This window comes from Terrapene carolina, unplaced genomic scaffold (assembly GCF_002925995.2).
Source record: "Terrapene carolina triunguis isolate 2854851 unplaced genomic scaffold, T_m_triunguis-2.0 Scaffold139, whole genome shotgun sequence".
Lineage (NCBI taxonomy): Eukaryota > Metazoa > Chordata > Testudines > Emydidae > Terrapene > Terrapene triunguis.
The window spans coordinates 8,054,326-8,077,341 of NW_020664490.1; the positions used below are offsets into that span (position 1 = coordinate 8,054,326).

General features: G+C 47.6%; 1 protein-coding gene across 2 annotated transcripts in view; it reads left to right on the top strand.

Moving 5' to 3' along the window:
- LOC112103154 (sister chromatid cohesion protein PDS5 homolog B) overlaps positions 1-23,016 on the top strand; it is a 222,883-nt gene that overhangs the window by 189,425 nt on the left and 10,442 nt on the right. For both annotated transcript variants that reach the window (XM_026653450.1, XM_026653451.1), the window contains exons 31-33: positions 16,823-17,271; positions 17,373-17,474; positions 21,070-21,211. In XM_026653450.1, the coding sequence (XP_026509235.1) occupies positions 16,823-17,271; positions 17,373-17,474; positions 21,070-21,211 (693 nt within the window). The remainder of the gene's footprint in view (positions 1-16,822; positions 17,272-17,372; positions 17,475-21,069; positions 21,212-23,016) is intronic.

Here is a 23,016-nt window from a genome sequence, read left to right on the forward strand (position 1 = left end):
GGTCTGGTCTATACTACCCGCCTGAATCGGCGGGTAGAAATCGACCTCTCGGGGATCGATTTATCGCGTCCCGTCGGGACGCGACAATCGATCCCCGAATCGGCGCTCTAACTCCACCAGGGGAGGTGGTAGTAAGCGCCGCCGACAAAAAGCCGCAGAAGTCGATTTTGCCGCCGTCCTCACAACGGGGTAAGTCGGCTGTGATACGTCGAATTCAGCTACGCTATTCACGTAGCTGAATTTGCGTATCTTAAATCGACTCCCCCTTGTAGTGTAGATGTACCCTGAAGGCTTTAGAGGAGCTAGACTAGTGAGAATTGGTGCATGATTTGCCTTGTGCTCAGAACCTGTTGGAAAGAAATTGGACAGGTACGTGAATTGCAGATTTGCTCACCGTCTCTAGCAGTTGCTTGCTCTAATTTGTGCTTAAAGGTGACCCTAGCTATTGTTAGCACTGCACAACAAGTCCAGCTATGGAAGATTAAGCTTGATTACCTTGCAGATCAAGGAGAACTCCCATAAGGTTGACCATATGTTTGACTTGGCTTTGGGGACTGGTTTGGCTGGCTGAGATACTGGGTAAACCCTACTGAGAAGTTTGAAAATGCACCCCAATCTGATTTTTTTTTTTTAAATAAGTGGGATATTTCATATCCATGTTCCTGGTATCGATTTTTATTTCAGTCTTAATGCTTTATTATTGTACATTTTGGTTGTCTCTTCACTGGTGATGAGGCAGATCAGGCCTCCCTTTCCAGCTAACAGCTTCTATCAACTGATTGAGTTGATAGGACTCTCCCATATCTGCTGTGTCCTGGCTGTCTCAGGTGCCCAAAGGGCACCATAGCATAACACAGAATTTTGGAAGTTAAAACAGCTAAGCCTTGTGAATTGAGAAGAATTGGCTGAAGACCCACCGAGAGTCTGATCATCTTTTGTACAGATAACTTGTACTGCTGCACAGAAGAGGTTTGACTGAGGCCAAGAAATATTATTTGGTCTCATCCTTACACAGCACAAGTAGCAGTCTGCCTGAACACTTTCATATGGTATGAGATCTGATTACTCCAGACTGCCTTGCTCTCTTAATTGCCCTTTTAATTGATCACTGATTTTTCAGATTTCTTTGTTGGTGAGAGAACTGGATTTCAGGCTTGTCTCCCAGAGCATTTTGAGCAAAAGCTGGGTGCTCCTTATTGACTGCCATCCATCCTTTGTGTTTGGTTGGGTCTCTGAGAATGCCTGTTGCTATCTAAGTTGATTAAGGCAAAGTTAGATAGCTGTGGTTTTCATTGACAAGCATTCTCAGAATTTAGCTGGCAATCTCTCCACACAAAGCAAAAACATGTACGTCTGCTGTCTCCTCAGATAATTTTACCTTGATGATAGAGTGCTTGTCAACTACCTCCAAGTTTCAGAACACCCCTTTTACTATAGAAGTGAGGGAGGAAGCAATGGGTATTAAATTACATGTGCACTTGAACATCGACATACAGTGTACATAACAATTGCATTCTTCTTCGAGTGATTGCTCCTGTGTATTCCACAGTAGGTGTGCGTGCTCGCCGCGTGCACCGGTGCCGGAAGTTTTTCCCTTAGCAGCATCCATAGTGGGGGGAGCACCGCTGTGACCCCTGGAGTGGCGCCGACATATCGCGCCATAAAGAGGGCTGTGTGCTCCCCCCACCCTCAGTTCCTTCTTGCCGCCAGTGAAGGTAGTCGGAATTTTGTGCTCCAGCCTTGGCTGCAGAGTTTATAGCCTTAGTGGTGTCCAGTCTCACTGAACTGTTTTGCTGAACTTTCTTTCTTTGGTGCCTGGCTCGGGGCATGCCCCATGGCCCAGGCTTCAAGTCGTGCGACTCTTGTCGCAACTCTATGCCCAGAAGCGATCCACACATTCAGTGTCTTCGCTGTCTGGGCGAGGCTCATATTAGTGAGAGGTGTAAGATTTGCCATTCCTTCAAGCCGCGAACAAAGGAGGAGCGTGAGATCCGACTCCGAGCTCTCTTAATGGAGTCGGCATTGGCCCCGGCACCGGCGCGTCGAGCCGACCCAGCGCCGGGCACCTCGTCTTCGGCGCGTAGCGAAGCACCTCCGGTGCGCCGTCCGGATTCCGTGCCTGGTACCATGTCATCGATGCGCAGCGAGGCCCCGTCGACGAGCCGGCACCGCTCCCCTTCTAAGAAGCAAGGGAAGACTCAGCGGCGCCAGGAGAAAGAACCGGGTGAGGCCAGACCCGCGTTAGGCAGCCCACGATCCCCATCGGGACCGAGACCTCCGACTCGGGTGGAGCGGAGTAGTCCGGTGCCCTCCACGCGCGCCTCGCCAGAGGTGAGAATGCCTTCAATGCCAGAGGCAGCTCAGGCCGCATGCGACACTGACGCTTCCGGTGCCGGGAGTGCCGCCTCAGTCGGGCCCCCGATCCCGTGGGAAGCCACCGCTGAGTGCCCATCAACCTTTTCCGGGCGTCTCTGAGGTCAAGGCACCGTCTCGAGTCGAAGGGCCGAGCCACGGACCAAGGCGCGCCTCCACGCCGCAAGCAGGGTCATCTGTGAGCGAGCTTACCTCCTTCTCTCTGGGAGACCGTAGGGATGGCACTAAAAGACGTCGCCGCTCGTCTTCGAGCCTTGCCCACAGGGACAGGTCTCGGCGGCGGCGGCACCGATGTTCATACTCTGGCACCCGCCGTGGAAGGCGCCATGCTTGGAGTTCGTCACGGGAGTCCCAGGCACCGAGGCATCGTAGTCTCGGGCGCCAGAGGGAATACAGAGACAGCACTCCCGACTCCTACCTGTCCTCGTCCAGGGGCCGTAGACGTCATGTTTGGGACTGCTCTAGTCGTTCGTACGGCACCGTGCGTTCGTCCCGGACCTCCGCCTCGGCACGCAGCCGCCCCTCCTGGAGCCGCTCGGTGCCGCAGGACCAGCCGGCCCTTCCGGGCCCCCTTGCGTCCCAGGGCCAGGCCGTTCCCTGGCAGGGACAGTGGTGCCAGTGGGCACCGCCGGGACTCCACTCCGTGGCGGGAGTGTCCCAAGCCCAGCCGATGTCACCACCTCGGCACCGTGATGAGGCAGTGGGTACCGACCCTCCAGCACCGACTCGGGCCCAGGGTCAGGACATTGAGCTACCGGTACCACCGGGTGCCGACAACACCGCGGCACCGACCTCCTCGGCACCGGATGACTCTGTGGCTGCCCTTCCTCTGGTCTCTCAGGAGGATTTCAATGCCCACCTGGAGCTTCTCAGGAGGGTAGCATCAAACCTCCAGCTCCAGGCTGAGGAGATGGAGGAACCATCGGACACGTTGTTCAATGTCCTTACCTCCTCGACGCCGGGGCGCATGGCCCTCCCGCTCCATCAAGGGATCGCCAATATCACTACTGGCCTCTGGCAGACCCCTGCATCCCTCGGTCCTATTTCCAAAAAGGCCGAGCGGAAGTACTTTGTGCCCACGAAGGGGCACGAGTATCTCTACTCTCACCCAGCTCCGATCTCTCTGGTGGTGGAGTCCGTTAACCACCGGGAGAGACACGGCCAACCTGCTCCCACCCCTAAGGACAAAGATGCTCGCAGGCTGGACTCCTTTGGAAGAAAGTTTTATTCGCAAGTTTTCAGCTCAGAGTGGCCAACCACCAGGCACTCTTGAGCAGATATGATTTTAACCTTTGGGGATCCCTTCCCAAGTTTGAGCCCTCCCTCCACGAGAAGGACAGGAAGGAGTTCCGGGCTCTGCTTGATGAAGGTAGGATGGCGGCTAAAGCAGCGCTCCAGGCGGCCTCAGATGCGGCGGACACGGCTGCTCGTTGGATGGCTGCGGCGGTCTCCATGAGAAGGGCGTCCTGGCTTTCGCTCTCTGGTCTATCGGCTGAGTCCCAGTCGATCATGCAGGACCTTCCATTCGACGGTCGGGCCCTGTTTTCTGATCAGACACCTGTCTGCACGGGATGAAAGACTCCCGTACCACCCTGCAGACGCTGGGCCTGTACATCCCGCCGGCCAAGGACAAGCCCAGGCCTCACACCTCCGCTCCAAAGGCTCGGGGCAGATATGAGCCCCTGCCTAAGAAGCAGCGGGAGCAGAGGCGCCGGTCACAACGCCAATCCTGTTTGGCCCCTTGTCCTGGGCCCTCTAAGGCCAGGAGACCAGGGAAGCGGCGTTTTTGACTGCTTGCGGGGGGCCGCTGGGCCGGTTTCCAGGTTAACCCCCCCCCCCCCCCCCCTAATAAAGTTCAGGTTTGCCAATCGTTTACCTGCCTTCAGTCTGCAATGGTTCCGTATTACTACGGACCGCTGGGTCCGCAACACTATATCCCTAGGGTACATGTTGCAGTTTCTTTCGCCCCCTCCCATTTGCCCTCCAGCCAGGGAGTCGGCGGAGGACCCAGAACATGCGCTCCTTCTACATCAGGAGGTACAGCGCCTCCTCTCCCTGGGAGCCATGGAGAGGGTACCTTGGGAATTCCAGGGCAAAGGATTCTATTCCAGGTATTTCCTCATCCCGAAGGCAAAGGGCGGGCTTCGGCCCATTCTCGATCTGCGGAAGCTCAACCAGTTCTTGGTTCGCTGCAAATTCTGCATGGTGTCCCTAGCCTCTATTATTCCCTCCCTAGACCTGGGGGATTGGTTTGCAGCGCTGGACCTCCAGGATGCGTACTTTCACATCCACATTTTCGAGGGTCACAGGCACTTCCTCCGTTTCCTGGTAGGTCAGGACCACTACCAGTTTACGGTCCTCCCCTTTGGCCTCTCGACGGCCCCCAGGGTCTTAACGAAGTGTATGGCGGTGGTAGTGGCCCACCTCAGGAGGAGAGGGCTGCAGATCTTTCCCTACCTGGATGACTGGCTGCTCAAGGGCAAGTCCCGGTCTCAGGTGCAGCGGCAGATAACCTTCCTGCTATGCACCTGCTCAGCTCTAGGCCTAGTGGTAAACGAGGAGAAATCCACGTTAGTACCAGTCCAGAGCATAGAATTCATAGGAGCGCTGTTAGATTCCCGGGCGGCCATGGCCTCCCTTCCAAGGGACAGGTTTGAGGCGCTCAAAGGCCTCATCGCCTCGGTCACAGCCTTCCCAGTGACCACGGCTTGGGTCTGCTTTCAAATCCTCGGCCACATGGCCGCATACACCTCGGTGGTGCGACATGCCAGGCTCCGGATGTGGCCCCTCCAACTCTGGTTGGCCTCCCGGTACTCCCAGGCCAGGGACGGCCTGGACAAGGTCGTCACGGTGGTGGCAGACCTCCAATGGTGGTCCCTCCCGAGCAACATGCTCAGGGGTATCCCCTTCCGAGAGCCCTCTCCGTCACTAGATCTAGTGTAGGATGCCTCGGACGTGGGCAGAGGAACCCATGTGGGGGACTTCAGGACCCAGGGTATGTGGTCACCCGAGGAACTGATCCTGCACATAAATGTCAGGGAACTCAGGGCAGTGCACCTGGCGTGCGTGGCTTTCCGCCAGCGCTTCCAAGGGCAATTGGTCAGAGTCCTCACGGACAATACCACCGCTATGTATTACATCAACAGGCAAGGGGGCACGCACTCCAAGGCCTTATCCCAGGAAGCCCAGCTCCTGGGGGAGTTCTGTATAGCCCACAACATCCTCCTCCGAGCGTTCCACCTACCCGGTGAGAGCAACATGCTTGCGGATCATTTGAGCAGGGTGTTCTCGCAACAACACGAGTGGTCCCTACACAGGGAGGTAGCAGAGTGGATCTTCCTACAGTGGGGTGCTCCCCAGGTGGACCTGATCGCCACCGCCCAAAATCGCCTGTGTCCCAGGTTCTGCTCCAGGGTGGGAGAGGGCGACGGGGCCATTACGGACGTGTTCCTGCTCAATTGGTCAGGGACCCCGATGTATGCCTTCCCGCCTTTCCCCCTCATAGGCAGGGTCCTACAGAAGGTGAAATCAGACAGGGCAAGGATTATCCTGATAGCCCCGGATTGGGCCCGTCAACACTGGTACGGGACCCTACTGCAACTATTGGCGGCCCCCCCTCACAGGCTGCCGCTCCGCCCGGACCTCCTCTCCCAGGAGGGAGGTCGTCTCCTCCATCCCAACCTGGCCCCGCTCCACCTGACAGCGTGGCTGCTCCATGGCTAGATGCGGAGGAGGGGAGGTGTACCGAGGCTGTTAGATGGGACCTGCTTGAGAGCAGGAAGCCGTCCACACGGAGATCCTACCTGGCTAAGTGGTATCGGTTCTCCATATGGGCGAGGGAGAGAGGTTCCTCCCCCGCATCTGCTCTGTTCCAGCTGGTCTTGGACTACCTCCTGTCCCTTAGGACCCAAGGGCTGGCCCCCTCCTCGATCAGGGAGCACCTGGCGGCCATCTCGGCCTTCCACCCTCCGGTGGCGGGACAGTGCGTGTTCTCCCACCATATGACTTCCAGGTTTTTGGACAGAGCGTTCCCTTATGCTAGATCTCCGGTCCCACCATGGGACCTGAACCTGGTACTGTCGCGGCTCACGGGGCCACCCTTTGAGCCCCTGGCCATGTGCTCCTGGTCCCACTTATCGGAGAAAGTGGCGTTTTTGGTGGCTATCACCTCAGCCCGCCGGGTGTCGGAGCTTAGGGCATTGACCTCTGAACCCCCGTATAACCTTTTCCATAAGGGGAAGGTCCAGCTTCGCCCGCACCCGGCCTTCCTGCCGAAGGTGGTCTCGGCGTTTCATATGGACCAGGACATTTTTCTGCCAGTCCTGTGTCCTAAGCCCCATTCCTCCAATGAGGAACGACGCCTGCACATGCCAGATGTGCGTAGGGCGCTGGCCTTTTACTTAGACCGAACGAGGCCATTCTGGAAATCCCCATAGCTTTTCATTGCTACGGCCGAGCGCATGAGAGGGCAACCGGTTTCCACCCAGCGGATCTCCCGCTGGATCACCTCGTGCATACGCACGTATTATGACCGGACTGGGGTTCCCCCACCTCCTGTGGTCAAGGCGCACTCGACGAGAGCTCAGGCCTCGTTGGCTGCCTATGTGGCTCATGTCCCTATTCAGGACATCTGCAGGGCTGCTACGTGGTCCTCCGTCCACACTTTTTCATCGCACTATGCGATTGTCTCCCAAGCAAGGGATGACGCCGGGTTTGGTAGGGCGGTGCTCCGCCCGGGTAACCATTAACTCTTATCATTTAGAACTCCTACCCACCTCTGTTAGGTATAGCTTGGAGTCACCTACTGTGGAATACACAGGAGCAATCACTCGAAGAAGAAAGGACAGTTACCTGTTCGGTAACTGGTGTTCTTCGAGATGTGTTGCTCCTGTCTATTCCACATCCCACCCTCCTTCCCCTCTGTCGGAGTTGTCTGGCAAGAAGGAACCGAGGGTGGGGGGAGCATGCAGCCCCTTTATGGCGCGATATGTCGGCGCCACTCCAGGGGTCACAGCGGTGCTCCCCTACTACGGGTACTTCTAAGGGAAAAACTTGCGGCACCGGTGCACGTGGCGAGCACGCACACCTACTGTGGAATAGACAGGAGCAACACATCTCGAAGAATGCCAGTTACGGAACAGGTAACTGTCCTTTCTGGTCTAACTTTGGTGTGGACGCTGCTCATGCCTGAGTCACGGTCTTCCACTGATTTTTTTTAGATCAAAGTCAGTTGGCCATTTTAGTCATGCTGGATCTCTCACCAGCTTTCAATATGATTAACTGTTGCTTGTTGCTTTGGAAACTAAAACATTGCTTCCTTTCAGTGATTCCAATCATATCTAGAAGATGGAAGTCAGTCAGTGGTGATGAACACGTGTGTTATCACCAAGGGATTTGATGTGTTTGTCCAGAATAAAGGCTTTTGCCTGTGTTATTCAACATATAAATGAAACTTCTCTGTGATATCACTGCCAAATGCAGGATACAGTAGAGTAAAGTGTTGCCATTAGGCTGAGATACACATTATACTATAGGAATGGCATTATTACCCTAAAGGGGACCCCATTTGTGAGAGCTTTTGGGGATAGATGATCAGTCGTTTATCAAAGCTCTCTGAGAACTGTGAAGGAGATTAGCCTTTCTCTACTAAATCCTGCAGGTGACACACATTCTTGTGGTCAGTGGTATTAGTCTTCTAATAGATCTGAAAACATCTTTCATATTTATGAACTGAGCATGTTTGATATAGAGATCAGAAACAGGATAAAAATGGAACCTCTTGATATATTTGCTTTCACTTTTCTGATTTAACCACAGTTTAAAGATGGCTTACTTTAATATAGCACAGAAAATTAGTGCAGGAAAAAATCATTACCACTGGTAATAATTATACAGTTTTTATACTAATTATACAGTTTTTTCTTTTGTTTATAAAATAGTTCAAATAGCTCAGTAAAATTTTCACATAGTGACAGTAAAATTAATTCTCTGCATTTCCACCATGAAGAATTTTTCTACCTCAATTTGTTTTTTAACAATATCTGACAGTTTGTCAGTCATTGTAGTAAAATATTAAACTAAAACATAATTCAAATAACACCACATTTACTGTAATTCATTTCTCTGAAAGCGCAGTGCATCTAAGAGATATTATTTTTTGTCACTACCTCTTCTGTTCCACCGTCGCCTTGTGCTCCCCCCCTGCTACTTTTATCTCACTCACATCTGTTGCTGTTCTTCTGCTGGGGTGGATTGCCCCAGGTTGCTTGGGATGCTGAAAGCTTCTGTCAGGTAAATAGCCTATATTTTGCCTGGTCTGAGGCACTAGTAACCATTTTATGTTATAGTATTTGTGAACCACCAGGAAAATAAACTAATGCACCATGCTACTGAAAAAAAGGGGAATTTCCATTTCCAGATGAGTATAGTGGTTTTTAAACGCTGTGGTAACTCTCAAGATAATGGACCTTGAGATTGTGTAGTTCTGGTAACCATCTTGCCTTACCCGTTTGCCTTGAATTCTGACCCAGTTTTAGTCTTTATCTCACAATGTCAGAGCTAGAACTAATTACTTATGCCATCTGAACAGACATCATCCCATTTTAAAAGTGCCATAAAGTATTGATTTCTTACTACTGAAGTTCTTGAAAATATTTGCTGTTAAAATAATTTTGCAATTGAAGTGGGGAAAGGGAAGCAAAACAGTAATTTTGATGAGGTGACCTGATTTTAAATCATGGGCTGTCATTTAATTTATTACATGTAATCAATATATTTGTAATTTAATATTAACTATGTAAAACTTTGTTTTTAAAAAAGTTTATATGTATCTTGGTTGTGATTCTCAACCAAGTTTGAGAGACTGAGATCAATACAGCTGCCGACACAAACAGTTCCTTTTTCAGTGTTTAAGAGGATATATGAGTGACCAGTAAAGTTAAATGGAGAAAATAACTGACCTCAGGAATAAAAGTTCAGTATTTTATATTTCTGCACTTTTAAAAGGATTTGTATCTCCTCTTGAACATGAAAACAGCAAGATGTTTGTGATAGTAGCAGTATAGAACTGATTTTTCTGGGAGGGGGATTGTAGTTGACATTTAATGCTGTCAAGTACTTGGATTTTAAAGGTGTCATAATTCAGGGACTGTTTGTCCAAATCACTTAAAATTTAGTGGAAGAATTGTACCTCAAAACATACCTAATATGCCAGTTGTGGGGTTGGTATGACTGGATTTGAGAGGGTAGCCCCAAACCAAAGTTTTAATGGAAACTCAACTGCAACCTTAACTATCTGGTAAAATTAGATGTGATCTGACAAGTGTGTATCATAAATGGTAATAGTAATAGGAGAACAACATGGGCGGTTCTTCATGTGATTGCACATGTCTATTCCACTGTAAGTGCGCATGCGCTCCAGTGCACAGTTGTTGGAGTGTTTTTCCCTTAGAGGTACCCATTGGGGTAGTATGAGCACTCCCCACTGCCTCACACACTGCACTCAGGCATTAGGCCACCCCAACCCACCTCAGTTCCTTACTACCACCCATGATGGTTGTTGAAGCTCCTGTTCTTACCTGTGCAAGTCCCTTCTTTCTTTGGTAGGTATTGTAGTTAGTACCCATTATTGTTATAGAGTAGTTTGTATAGTTTAGTTAGCTTAGCTAAGTTTAAAAAAAAATAGTAGTTTTCTGTCACTAGCTCCCATCTGGGTACTGGTATTGGTACCATAGTTATGCCATGTTCTCTGGGCTTCAATACCTGCCACTCTTGTGGCAAACCTGAAACCTGTGCCAGTTAGTGACCTTCACCTTGACGGCCTTAAGTGCTTGGAGGAGCCTCATGTGACTGACTGACTGCAGTATCTGTAAGGGGTTTAAGCCCTGGTCCAAAAAGGACAGGGCAGCCAGACTTAAGTACTTATTGGAATTAGTGCTCTGCATTCCTTTGGAGCCATCCTGCTCAGTCTGAGTGCCATCAGTCAGCAGTGATCCTCTGGCCCTGCTGGTACTGAGAAGCAGGCTGATTGATTTTACTGGTGCCAAAAAAAAAAGGGTACCGCAAGTCATCTAAGGACTCTGTACATGGCACATCAAAATTGGGGGGCAAAGAAGTTGAGTTCTACCAAGGATTCGGGTGTGGTCAAAAAGGAAATGCTCCCGAGAGCACACCTTAGAACAGGAGTTTGTTGACTCCAGAGGACAGTTCAGGCCAGTTGAGACCAACTTCCGAAGGGCAAACTTTATTGCTGTCACCTCAGGTTCCAGTGTCGCAGGATCAGAATACTTTCCTAGTACCATCTACTCCTGAAATGTTTAAAGCTCCGAGAGCATTGTTGAATCCCTCGGTACCACCTTCCCTAGCAATTCACGAGTTTTGCCTAGTATTAGCGCTAAACATACTGACTCTCATTGCTTCACCTCCACACTGTGTGGAACTGTCAGATTCTGGAATTAGTGTACCAATTTGAAACAGTATCATCTAGGGAAAAGCTGCAGATGATCTTGCCAGTGTACTCCCTTCTCCAGAATCTGAGACTCCCCCCCTACCACCTGTTGGAAAAAGGGTGGAAAGGAGGCTAAGTTCCCTGTAAGCCGCACAGCAGCCTTCTTAGCGCCACGCAGGCGCTCAGGGAACCTGCTGGGGGAGGGGTGCCCCAACCCGGCTCCCAACCTGCCATGGTGCCACTCCCCTGGCCCCAACTCTGACGAGGCGTCCCTATCCTGGCCCCAACAAAGCTGAGGCAGCCCAGGCCCAAACCCAGCTCTAGCCCAGACCTGCCGGGGGAGGGGTACCTATCCTGTGTCCCCAGCCCAGGTGCTGCTGTGGGGAGAGAGCTGGGGGAGTCCTCTCTCCCCGTCATAGTCCGGATCCTGCACCCCAAATCCCTCATCCATGGCCCCACCCCAGTGCCTGCACCCCCAGCTAGAGCCCTCACACCCCTGCATCTCAAACCTCTTCCCCAGCATTGAGCCCCCTCTCTCACTCCGAATCCCTCAGCCCCACCCCCACCACATGAATTTTGTTATGTGCACCAACGTGGAGGTGATGTCAGACATCACCTCCATATTGGTGCACATAACAAAATTAATTCCGCACATGGGTGGGAAATAAGAGGGAACATGGATAGGAGGTACTATGTTCCCCCCTCAAGGGTTTAAACGCTTTTACAATAATCCATCACTGGGCTCCCTGGTAATATCTGCAGCTAACGAAAGAGAGGGGCAGGGTTACCAGGCATCAACATCAAAGAACAAGGAAGCTAAGAAACTAGACTTGTTTGGAAAGATTTTTTCCACAGGAGGGTTACAGCTTTGTACTGCAAACCAGTGAGCTCTGCTGGGGATGCTACAGTTTTACCTTACGAAATATACTTTCAAAGTTTAAGGACAAGCTCCCAGATGACAGGAATTTCAGGTGGTGGTGGTGGTGGAGAACAGGTTGGTTTCTATAACAGCTCTGCAGGCTAGTCTGGACGCATCTGACTCTGCAGCTTGCTGCATGTCCTCTGCCATCACTATGTGACAGTCTTCATTGTTGCAATCTTGTGGTCTCCTTTCGGAGGTACAACCAACAATCCAAGACCTTCCCTTTGGGCCGTCACTCTTCTTGGGAAAGACTGATGAGACCCTGAATAGTCTTCAGGACTCAAGAGTGATTCTGAAGTTTCTAGGGATTTATACACCAGTGGAAAAGAGTGTCCTTCCATCCACATCAGACCCAGCGATTTCCAGGGTTTGTTATTCAAGCCCAGGACCTACCGAGGAGGAGTAGAGGTTACAAAAGACATCCACCACCATCCTTTGCTTCTGCAGCTGCCAGTTCATCAAGGCAGGCTGCATCCTCCAAGAGCACGTTTTAACAGACTGGTCAAGGACAGAGTACCATATCCAAGAATGCCATCTTTCCCTTCCCCGCTTTTTGCAGACCACGCAGGGGTGGCTCTAGCTTTTTTGCCGCCCCAAGCACGGCAGGCAGGCTGCCTTCGGCGGCATGCCTGTGGGAAGTCTGCCGAATTGCCGCCGAATCTGCAGGACCGGCGGATCTCCCGCAAGCAAGCTGCTGAAGGCTGCCTGACTGCCGCCCTCGCAAGGACCAGCAGGCCGCCCCGTGCCCCTCCACCCCCACCCCATGGCTTGCCGCCCCAGGCACGTGCTTGGAGCGCTGGTGCCTGGAGCTGCTGCTGAGACCACCTATCCCACTTCCTTCATGCTTGGGCTCACATCACCAAAGATCAGTGGGTTCTAAGCACAGTGAAAGTGGGATACGTCCCTCAATTTGTCTATCCCATCCCTCCTCTGGGACCCTCTCTCATGAAGCCGTGTTGTTGAGACATTCAATTACTACTTCTTGTAGGAGCTATAGAAGTGGTCTCTCCATTGCTCAGGGTAAAGGGGTTTTACTCATGATACTTCAGGATCCTGAAAGCAAAGGGGGTATGTCAGGCCTATTTTAGATCTGAGAGCATTAAATGAGTTCCTACTGCAATCAAAATTACAGATGGTCACTCTAGCTTCCGGTACTCCTTCCTTGGAGCTGGGGACTGGAATGCTGCCCTTGATATAAAGGACACTTATTTCCCTGTGGCAATTTATCAGAGGCACAGAAAGTTTCTAAGCTTCACAGTCCTGCCCTTTTTTCGTCTGCCGCCTGTTGCTCCGGTATTCACAGTGCATGACAGTGGTAGCAGCATAACTGTGGAGATCAGAAGTCCATGTCTTCCCTTCCCTGGATGACTGGCTAATAAGAGGCTGTTGCAGGTGTTGTCCAGCGTAGACGTTATCCGGTCTACATTTAATGTGTTGGGCTTGCTGATAAACACAGATGTCTGTCCTGTCTCCAGTACAGAAAATAGAATTTGTTGGAGCAGTCCTGGAGTCCATGAGGGCCAGTGTCCTTTTTCCACTGGCAAGATTTCACATGATGGCAAGGCATTGTTTTAGACTTAGACCTATTCCCTCATTACAATAAGAAGCTGTTTGAGGCTGCTAGGGCACATGGCAGTGTGCACTTACTAGTTCAATATCTACATTTCAGAGAGTGACTGGGCTGCTGAGGTGTATTCACCAAGGAAGCACCATATGACCATGACAGTTTGGATTCTGAATCAAAACTTATCCTCCCTAGATTGGTGGACAGATCCCGCCAAAGTTTTGTAAGGGAGTTCCCTTTGCCTTGCCTCAACAATCTCTCACTTTAGTCATGGGGGCCTCACACTTAGGTTGGGGGGCTCACTTGGGTCTCATACAGATACAAGGTCTCTGGTCTCCGAAGATCTCAGACTACATATAAATGTCAGGGAATTGAGAGCTACCCAGTTAGCTTTCATGGCATTTCTTCCACACATCAAGGAGAAGGGGCTTGTTGGTTCTGACCAACAATACAAAGGCTGTGTTTTATGTAAACAAGGAGAAGCCCAATCTTCACTGCTGTGTCAGGAAGCGATTCTACTTTGGGACTTCTGCATTACTAACTCTATACTTCTAAAAGCAGCTCTCCTTCCAGGGATCCAGAAAACCCTGCAGACCACCTAAGCAAACTGTGTATCAATCACCATGAGTGGTCCCTTTGTCTGGATATAGCATCTCTATTTTCTAGTTCTGGGGAACTCCCCAAGTGAATCTATTTGCAATAAAACACAACTGGAAGTGCCACTTGTTTTGCTCCCAAGTCGGCCCCAGCCCTGGTTTACTAACAGACTTTTCTACTGATGTGGTTAGACAGTCTTCTGTAACTTTTTCCTCCCATCCCTCGCCTGCCCAGAGTTCTGTGCAAAATCAAACAGGTCAAGGCTAATCTTTTACTCATCGCCATGGCATGTCACCATCCGTACTGGTTCTTGTAGTTGTTAGCCTTGTCAATCGACCCCACATTGTCACTCCTGCTACACGAAGAGTTGATTTCGCCTAATCACAGCCGTCTCCTTCAATCCAGTCTACAGACCCTTCATCTGACAGTCTGGAGGCTTCATAGCTAACATCTACAGAGCCGTCCTGGAAGTGCTTCTAAATAGTCTTGGCTCTTTGAGCTAAGATCAAGTGTCAGTAGTCTCTTGGTCTATCCAAGGTCGTGATCAAGTGTCTTGATGTTTTTGGTCTTTTGGCCTTGAGGTGAAAACCTTGTCTGTGTTTCTGGGACCTTGAAGTGAAAAAATTCTCTAATTTATTTAGCTAAATGAAAGAGGTTCTCCAGCTGGCCCAGAGTGAAAACAGTTTTCCCAGGCCTTGCTTTTATTCAGCATGTTTTGGACTATCTTCTGTCCCTAAAGCATCAAGGGTTAGCAAGTGCATCTCACAGTTGTCTCAGCCTTCCTCCTGCCTATTGATAACCACTCACTTTTTTTTCGAATCTGATGTCCGTTAAATTTCTGAAAGGCTTGGACAGACTTTTTCCACAGGTGCAGGATCCTGTTTCCCCATGGAACTTTAATCTAGTCTTAGTAAAGCCAGTGGGTCCTCCTTTTGCGCCTGTAGTGACCTGCTCTCTTTTGAACCTTTCTATAAAGATTGCATTTCAGGCTATTACGAAATCCACCAGAGTGGGGGAACTGAGGACATTTAGTATCATATACAGTTTTCTTCACAGAGAATCTTCATCCTCACCCAAGGTTTCTTGCTAAGGTGGTTTCCAGTTTTCATTTAACCAGGGTATCTTCTTGCTGACCTTTTTCTCAAAGCCTCATGGCCGTAAGGGTGAGGAGAGGCTTCATAATCTAAACGTTAGAAGAGCGTTATCTTTTTATCTGGACTGCACCAAGCCTTTTTAGGTCTTTGACATAATTGTTCATTGTGTTTGCAGACGGAATAAAAGGCTGTCCACTATCCACTCAAAGGCTCTCACCTTGGATTTCCAGTTGTAGTCACTTATGCTACCAGCTGGCTAATGTGATGCCTCCAGCTAGAGCATTAGGTCATTTAACTAGGTCCCAAGCAGCTTCTGCGGTCTTTCTGGCTCACATTCCTGTACTAGACATTTGCAAAGCAGCAACCTGGTCTTCGTGTCATAAATTTGGCTCTCAACAGTCTAGAGATGATGTCAGATTTGGACAAGTAGTCCTCCAATCCCTGTTCAAATAGACTCCAAGCCCACCTCTGTTTTGGAATTTGGACTGGTAACTTGAACCACAACTAGATATACATGACTAAGCTGAGAAAACATGATCTGGTCACTGTAAAAAATGGTTAGTAAGCTTTCTCTAGCTGTTGTGCTTTGAGATGTTGCACATATCCATTCTACAACCTGCCCTTCTTCCCCTCTCTATCAGAATCTATCTGGTAGTGAGAGGTGTTAGGGCGGCTCTGCCCTTTATGCCTGTGCACTGTGAGAGGCACTGGGGGGTGCTCATGTTGCCCCAACTGATACTGCAAAGGGAAAAACTCTCCAACTGTGCATTGGAGCACACATAGAGCTTCAATAGAACGGACATGTACAATACATCTCAAAGAACAATAGTTATGGAAAGGCTAGTAACCTTTTTTTTTTTAAACAGTAACCAGGTCATTTTCTTCTAGTTAATATCTCATCCTGTAGGCTTCCCTGTTCTTTCTCACAACTCCTTCTCACTGACTGGACTTTCCACTTTTTTCTTGAGCAAAGATGGGGTACCAGAGCAGAGACTTCTCTTCATAAACTCTGATTACTAATTTAAGTCTTCGCAAGGTAGTTTGAAAGGAGAAATGTCCAATCTGTATATGAATGGCATACTGGTGAACATGACTGCTTTCAACCAAATGGGGACAGAGCAGATGTCCGTATGCATTTAAGCATTATATTTGGATTGCAATATAATGATGATGTTGCTTTACTAAATGTATTATTGGTGTAAAATGATGTAATGATGTAAGTTTCCTTTTGGAATGCTCTCCCTTTTGTGTGTGTGGGGGGGTCTAAATATAATCTAGTCTTGTGTATAGGTAGAGAGATCAAGTGTTGTAATTTTTCAGCTATACTGAGCCCAACACCAAAAGTATGAAACTCGGAATACTGTATTTGGCGAACATAATTTACATATCATTTTAAGTAACCTATTTTCTGCAAGCTCCTCCTATATAAAACCAGGCAAGATACTATATCTTGGTCCTTTACCACCATTAAAGAATGGGATTATGGGTATTTTTGCAATGTCTTAATTATCCAGTTACTTGCATATTTTCACAGCTGAGAATCCAAGTGAGCAAGGCCCCACATGTTGGTAGGCCTTAATAAGCCAGCTTCCTTAGAATATTTTCTGTCATCTTGTCAACATTTTTATATATATATTTATATACCCTTGCAAAGGTATTTGAAGTGTGGTGCAAGATCTTACTCTAATACCTTAACTTTAAGGCTTTATTTGTTGAAGGTGAAAAATTGCCATAAATTACTTTTCTTCATGGATTGAAAATCACTTTAGTCAAATAAGATCATTAAAATGTTTCATTAAAAAAAGTAACCTAATCTATCTTTTCAGTCAGAGATGGAGAAGCCCAGGGGTAGAAAGAAAGCAACCATCACAGACTCAGAAGAGAAGTTGGGCATAGATGACCTGAATAAATTGGGGCAGGAACAGAAACTTAGAGGGAGTCAGCGGGGGAGGAAGAGAGCTGCAGTTGTTTCAGAATCTGATGAAGCACAGTGGCCAGAGGAAAAGAGGCTAAAGGAAGATGTATTAGAAAGTGAGGATGAACAAAACAGTCCACCAAAGAAGGGAAGAAGAGGACGACCTCCTAAAGCAGCTAGTGGGGGTACACCAAAGGAAGAACCAGCAGCAAAGACATCTAAAAGGGGCAGAAAAAAAGCAGTGCCCGTAGCATCGGTAGTGGAGGAAGAGGAAGAGGAGGAGGAGGAAGGGCAAAGTGAAAACGTGGAACAGAAGCCAAAAGGCAGGCAATACAGGACACCAAGAAGAGCGCAACAAAGGTGTGTCTCTATTCTTATAAAGTGCATTCTTAAAAAAAAAAACACACCTTGGATATTAATTATAATTTGATATTTTGCAATTTGGGTCTCCCTCAAAACAGAGTAGAACCATCTGAAACTAGTGCAGTTGAATCAACACAGTCTACACCACAGAAAAGACGAGGAAGGCCACCAAAAACACCACCATCACAGCAAAAAAAAGGGTAAGTTCTGAATGTAACATTCTGAATTTTCGTCTAGTCTTCCTATTGAAAGGTCTGGCTTTATCCACTTGGAGACCATCTCAGTGGTTAATATTTTTTATACAAGATGTGCTACAGTCTACAGAGAGTTACTATTCTTGAAGGTCTTAGGGCACGTGGTTTGCCTCACTTCTCCGTAGTTACCTGTAGAACTGTAGGTATCTGAAGCTCAGTCAATATATATGACAGGAGTATGGTGAATAAAGAGGAAGAACGGGAAATATTAGTACATAAGCTAAATTATTATTTAATTGGCATTACAGAGACTAGGTGGAATAAGTTTAATGACTGGAATATTAGTATAGAGCAGGGATGGCCAAACCCTGGCTCATGATCCACATGTGGCTCTTTTACAGTTAAAGTGAGGCTCGCGGAGCCCACCATGCCCCTCCCCCTCCCCCCACACAAACCCCATTCTCCACCTACCAGACTGGCAGGGCTTCTGCCATGCAGCAAGGTGGTGGGGCTTGGGACTTCAGCCCCGCGGGGTAGCCCCAAGCCTTGGCTGGCAGAGCTAAACCCTGAGCACTGGCAGGTGTGCCCAGCTTTTGAAGTTATGAAGATTATCATATGTGGCTCAGACATTCAGCAAGTATGGCCACCCCTGGTATAGAGGGATATAGTTTGTTCAGGAAGGACAGGGAGGGCTGTTGCATCATACAACAAGAATGTATACACTTGTCTGAGGTCCAGAAGAAGGTGAGATTGGTAAAAATTAAAAGGGATCAAAGATGGGTGTGAAATCATGGTTGAGTCTACTGTAGACCACCAAATCAGTACAAGGAGGGGTGGATAAGGCGTTTCTAGAACAAATAACAGAAATAGCCAAAACATAAGACCTTTTAGTAATGTGGGACTTCAACTACACAGACATTGGTTGGAAAAGTTGTATGGCAAAACGCAAAATTTCAAGTAAGTTCTTGGGATGTATTGGGGACAACTTTTTGTTCCAGAAAATGGAGGAAATAACCAGGACAACGGCCATTTTAGACTTGATTCTGACTAACAGGGAGGAATTGGTAGCAAATTTGAAGAAGGAAGGCAATTTGGGTGAAAGTGATCATGAAATGATAGATTTCATGAGTCTAAGGAAAGAAAAAAGGAAAAGCTGCAGAATAAAAACAATGGCAGGGGGGCGCAAAGTGGAATGTAATGTCCCATAGGAAGAAAATCTAAGGGATGAAGGAGTTCACGAGACTTGGCAGTTCCTCAGGTTAAAGTTAGTGTTAAAGGCATAACTGTAAACTATCCCAGTGTGAAGTAAAGATAGGAAGAATAGTAAGAGGCCAATAGGGCTACATAAATAGCTCTATAATGATCTGAAAATCAAAAAAGAATCCTACAAAAAGTGGAAACATAGATGAATTACCAAAGAGGAGTACAAAAGAATAGCACAAGATTGTAGGGACAAAATCAGAAAGGCTAGAGCATGGGACATAAAAGGAAGTAAGAACAAGTTCTTTAAATACATTGCGAGCAAGAGAGACTAAGGAAAGTGTAGGTCCTCTACTTGCCAGGGAAGGAGAGCTAATAACTGATGACATCAAGAAGGCTGACATCAAGAATGGCTGTTTTGCTTCAGTCTTCACTAAAAAGGTGAATACACCTCTACCCCGATATAACGCGACCTGATACAACACGAATTCGGATATAACGCGGTAAAGCAGTGCTCCGGGGGGGCGGGGTTGTGCACTCCAGTGGATCAAAGCAAGTTCAATATAACGCGGTTTCACTTATAACACGGTAAGATTTTTTGGCTCCCGAGGACAGCGTTATATCGAGGTAGAGGTGTATATCAATAAATATATGGAGATATAACTGGAAGGGACCTTGAAAGGTCATCGAGTCCAGTCCCCTGCCTTCACTAGCAGGACCAAGCACTGTCCCTGACTGTTTTTTTTTGTTTTTCCCCAGATCCCTAAATGGCCCCATCAAGGTTTGAACTCTCAATCCTGGGTTTAGCAGGCAGCGAACATAATACCTGTCTTTAAAAGGGGAAAGAAAGCGTACATGGAATTATAGACCAGTGAGCCTGACTTCGATACCTGGGAAGATACTGGAATAAATGATTAAACAATCAGTTTATAATCACCTAGAGAATAATAGTGTTATAAGGAATAGCCAGTATGCATTTGTCAGGAACAAATTATGCCAAGCCAACCTTTTTTGACAGGCTTACTGGCCTGTTGGATAGGAGAGAAACAGTAAACATGGTATATCTGGATTTTTAGCAAGGCTTTTGACACAGTCCCACATGACAGTCTCATAAGCAAACTAGGCAAATGTCGTAAATGTAGGGAAATGAAATTACAGGTGGGTGAGCAACTGGTTGAATGACCATACTCAAAGAGTAGTTATCAATGGTTCACCGTCAAACTGGGAGGATGTATCTAGTGAGGACCTGCAGGGGTGAGTCCTGGGTCTGATACTATTCAGTATTTTTTAAAATGACTTGGATAATGGAGTGGAGAGCATGCATGTGTGGATGACCCCAAACTGGGATGGGTTGCAAGCACTTTGGAGGACAGGATTAGCATTCAAAGGGACTTTGACAAATTGGAGAATTAATATGAAATTCAATAAAGAGAAGTGCAAAGTACTTCACTTAGGAACGAAAAAAACAGATTGCTAAGCGGAAGGGTTCATGCATTTTGGAGGTGGCCACTCGAAATCATGTGGGCAATTGGGGGTTAGTGTTATGCATAAAGGGATTGAAGTGGGCAATTAAGGGTCACAGGCCATGTGATACACCTCAACCCCGATATAACGCTGTCCTCGGGAGCCAAAAAAATCTTGCCACATTATAGGTGAAACCGCGTTATATCGAACTTGCTTTGATCCGCTGGAGCGCGCAGCACACCCCCAACGCTTTACCGCGTTATGTCTGAATTCGTGTTATATCAGATCGCGTTGTGTCGGGGTAGAGGTGTATATTACAAAATGTCGTAATAAGCCATAAACCAGTGATTAAGTCCATGTTTTTTGGTGTCTAGCAAAGTTCCTAAGCATACCTTTTGAAGGTGTTGTGCAGGGTTCCCTTGAGGACAAGTATTGAAAGATCAGATATGGAGTGATTGCTTTGTGAAAAGTGTTCTCCCATGTCTTTCATTTTACCACAAAACCAATGATGTACCTGAGAACCATGAAACCAACAATATAACTGAGATACATCTATCATTTCATAAGGGTTATTGATATGAAAAAAAAAACACCCCTTGGCCTGCAATTTGACTTAAGGTGTTGTGAAGAAAAATATATCAAATTTAAGCTCAACGTAAATAGTCCTAAACGTATTAATGGTCTGGCCTCATAAATATCTTGTACTCCTGATATATTATCCTGGAGTAATTTTGGTTGCAAAATCACTCAGCCTAATAGAATTTCTACCCTCTGGTTACAGATAAAAAGTAAGTGGGCACCTCTGCTATAAGTTTTACAGGAAGCAAATTAAGAACAACTGTTTAAAAGCTAGCTGGAAGTGCTTTTCCATTGCAGAGTTTGTGTGCTTAAAGACCCATGTGCTGTAAAATTAATTTATTGTGATTTTTAATTTTAGCCGTGCTGGACGCACCAAACAAGCAGCAAGTAAAGAAAATGAATCTAGTGAAGAGATGGATATATTTCAGGGCAGTTCTCCTATCAGTGATGACATTCCCCAAGAAGAAGTAATGGAGGAAGAGGAAGTTTCCACGATCAGTGTAAGATACATGTTTGAAATGTGTTCTGTAGATCTATCTGGTACCTCTCTGTATGCCTAATGTTGACGAGCAAAAACTCACTTTTCAGATTCTGATAGTGTATATTTTAGCTCTCAAGATATGGAAAATTCTCACCAGCTCTACTTACAAGTATGAGTGTTTTTTGGTGAAAAATAGGAATTCTGCAAAATTGAAATTTTGTATGGGAAAATTGTCGATTTTTGTCAGACACTTTCAATTTTCCTAAGTTTCCAAAAATTTTGTTTCAAGACCGTATTAATCTCAGCATTTGCCTGAGCTGCTGTGATGCCTCATGGGAGTTGTAATTCATGTGCTTCTTACCTCCATTCGCAGGACACACCAGCCAAACTGCATCTCCCATGATACATCACAGTCATGGAATTCCTATGATGCACCTGGGCCAGAGGGAAGGAGAGTTTGTCAGACATCCTGGGAGTCCTGTGATTGTGGGAGATGTGGTTCAGTTGGGGAACCTAGCCCCTGGGAAAATTGGGGACATGATCTGACCAATAACTCCCATGAAGTATTGCAGTGGCTCAGGCATATGCATATTAATGCCCTGAAATGAAACATTTTGACATTTCTGAATAAAAATTTTCAGAATGTTTTTTTATTCCACTATAAATTTCAACATTTTGACTTTACATCCAGATTTGGGATGAAGACAAATGTTGAAATTCAGAATTTCCCATACAATGGAAATCTTGTTTTTCAATTAGCTGTATGTATGAACTCCTTCAATATAAACCTGTACATCATAAATATTCACATATGTACCTATATTAGTGATGTATATTTTTTAAGTGGGTGTGCTTGTTTGCCTTGTGTGTAAGAGGATGTTTTAAGGTGGTCTTTTCATGATCAATGTCACTAGCTGAATGTCTGAAATATAAGAGTAATAAAATATTTGTGGAATTTAGCTATAGTCCTTTTAACTTCGATTTTTTTAATGGTAACGCTAAAGCATGTATATTTGCATAAGGATTATATTATTTAGGCAACCTTATCTCTAAGTTAACAATTTTTAAATCGTATTTCCTAGTTTTCTGCCAGGAAAAAAAATGAGCCTTAATAGTTAAGATTAGGTATACTGGGGACATCAAGTTCTTCTTCGAGATGTGTTGCTCCTGTCTATTCCACAGTAGGTGTGCATGCTCGCCACGTGCACCAGTGCCAGAAGTTTTTTCCTTAGCAGCATCCGTAGTGGGGGAGCACCGTTGCGACCCCTGGAGTGGCGCCGACATATCGCGCCATAAAGGGGGCTGCATGCTCCCCCCACCCTCAGTTCCTTCTTGCCGCCAGTGAAGGTAGTCGGAACTTGTGCTCCAGCTTTGCTGCAGCAATTCTAGCCTTAGTAGTATCCAGCTTTCCCTGAAGTTACTTGTTGAACTTTTCTCTGTTAGTGCTGGGCTCGGGGCATGCCCCGTGGCCCAGGCTTCAAGTCGTGTGACTCTTGTCGCAATCCTATGCCCAGAAGCGATCCACATACTCAGTGTCTTCGCTGTCTGGGCGAGGCTCACATTAGTGAGAAGTGTAAAATTTGCCGCTCCTTCAAGCCCCGAACAAAGAGGGAGCGTGAGATCCGACTCCGAGCTCTCCTAATGGAGTTGGCGTTGACCCCAGCACCGGCGCATCGAGCCGACCCCGCGCCGGGCACCTCGTCCTCGGCGCGCAGCGAAGCGCCCCCGGTGCGCAGCGAAGCACCCCAGGCGCGCCGTCCTGATTCCGCGCCCGGTACCGCGTCGTCGGTGCGCAGCGAGGCCCCGTCGACGAGCCGGCACCGC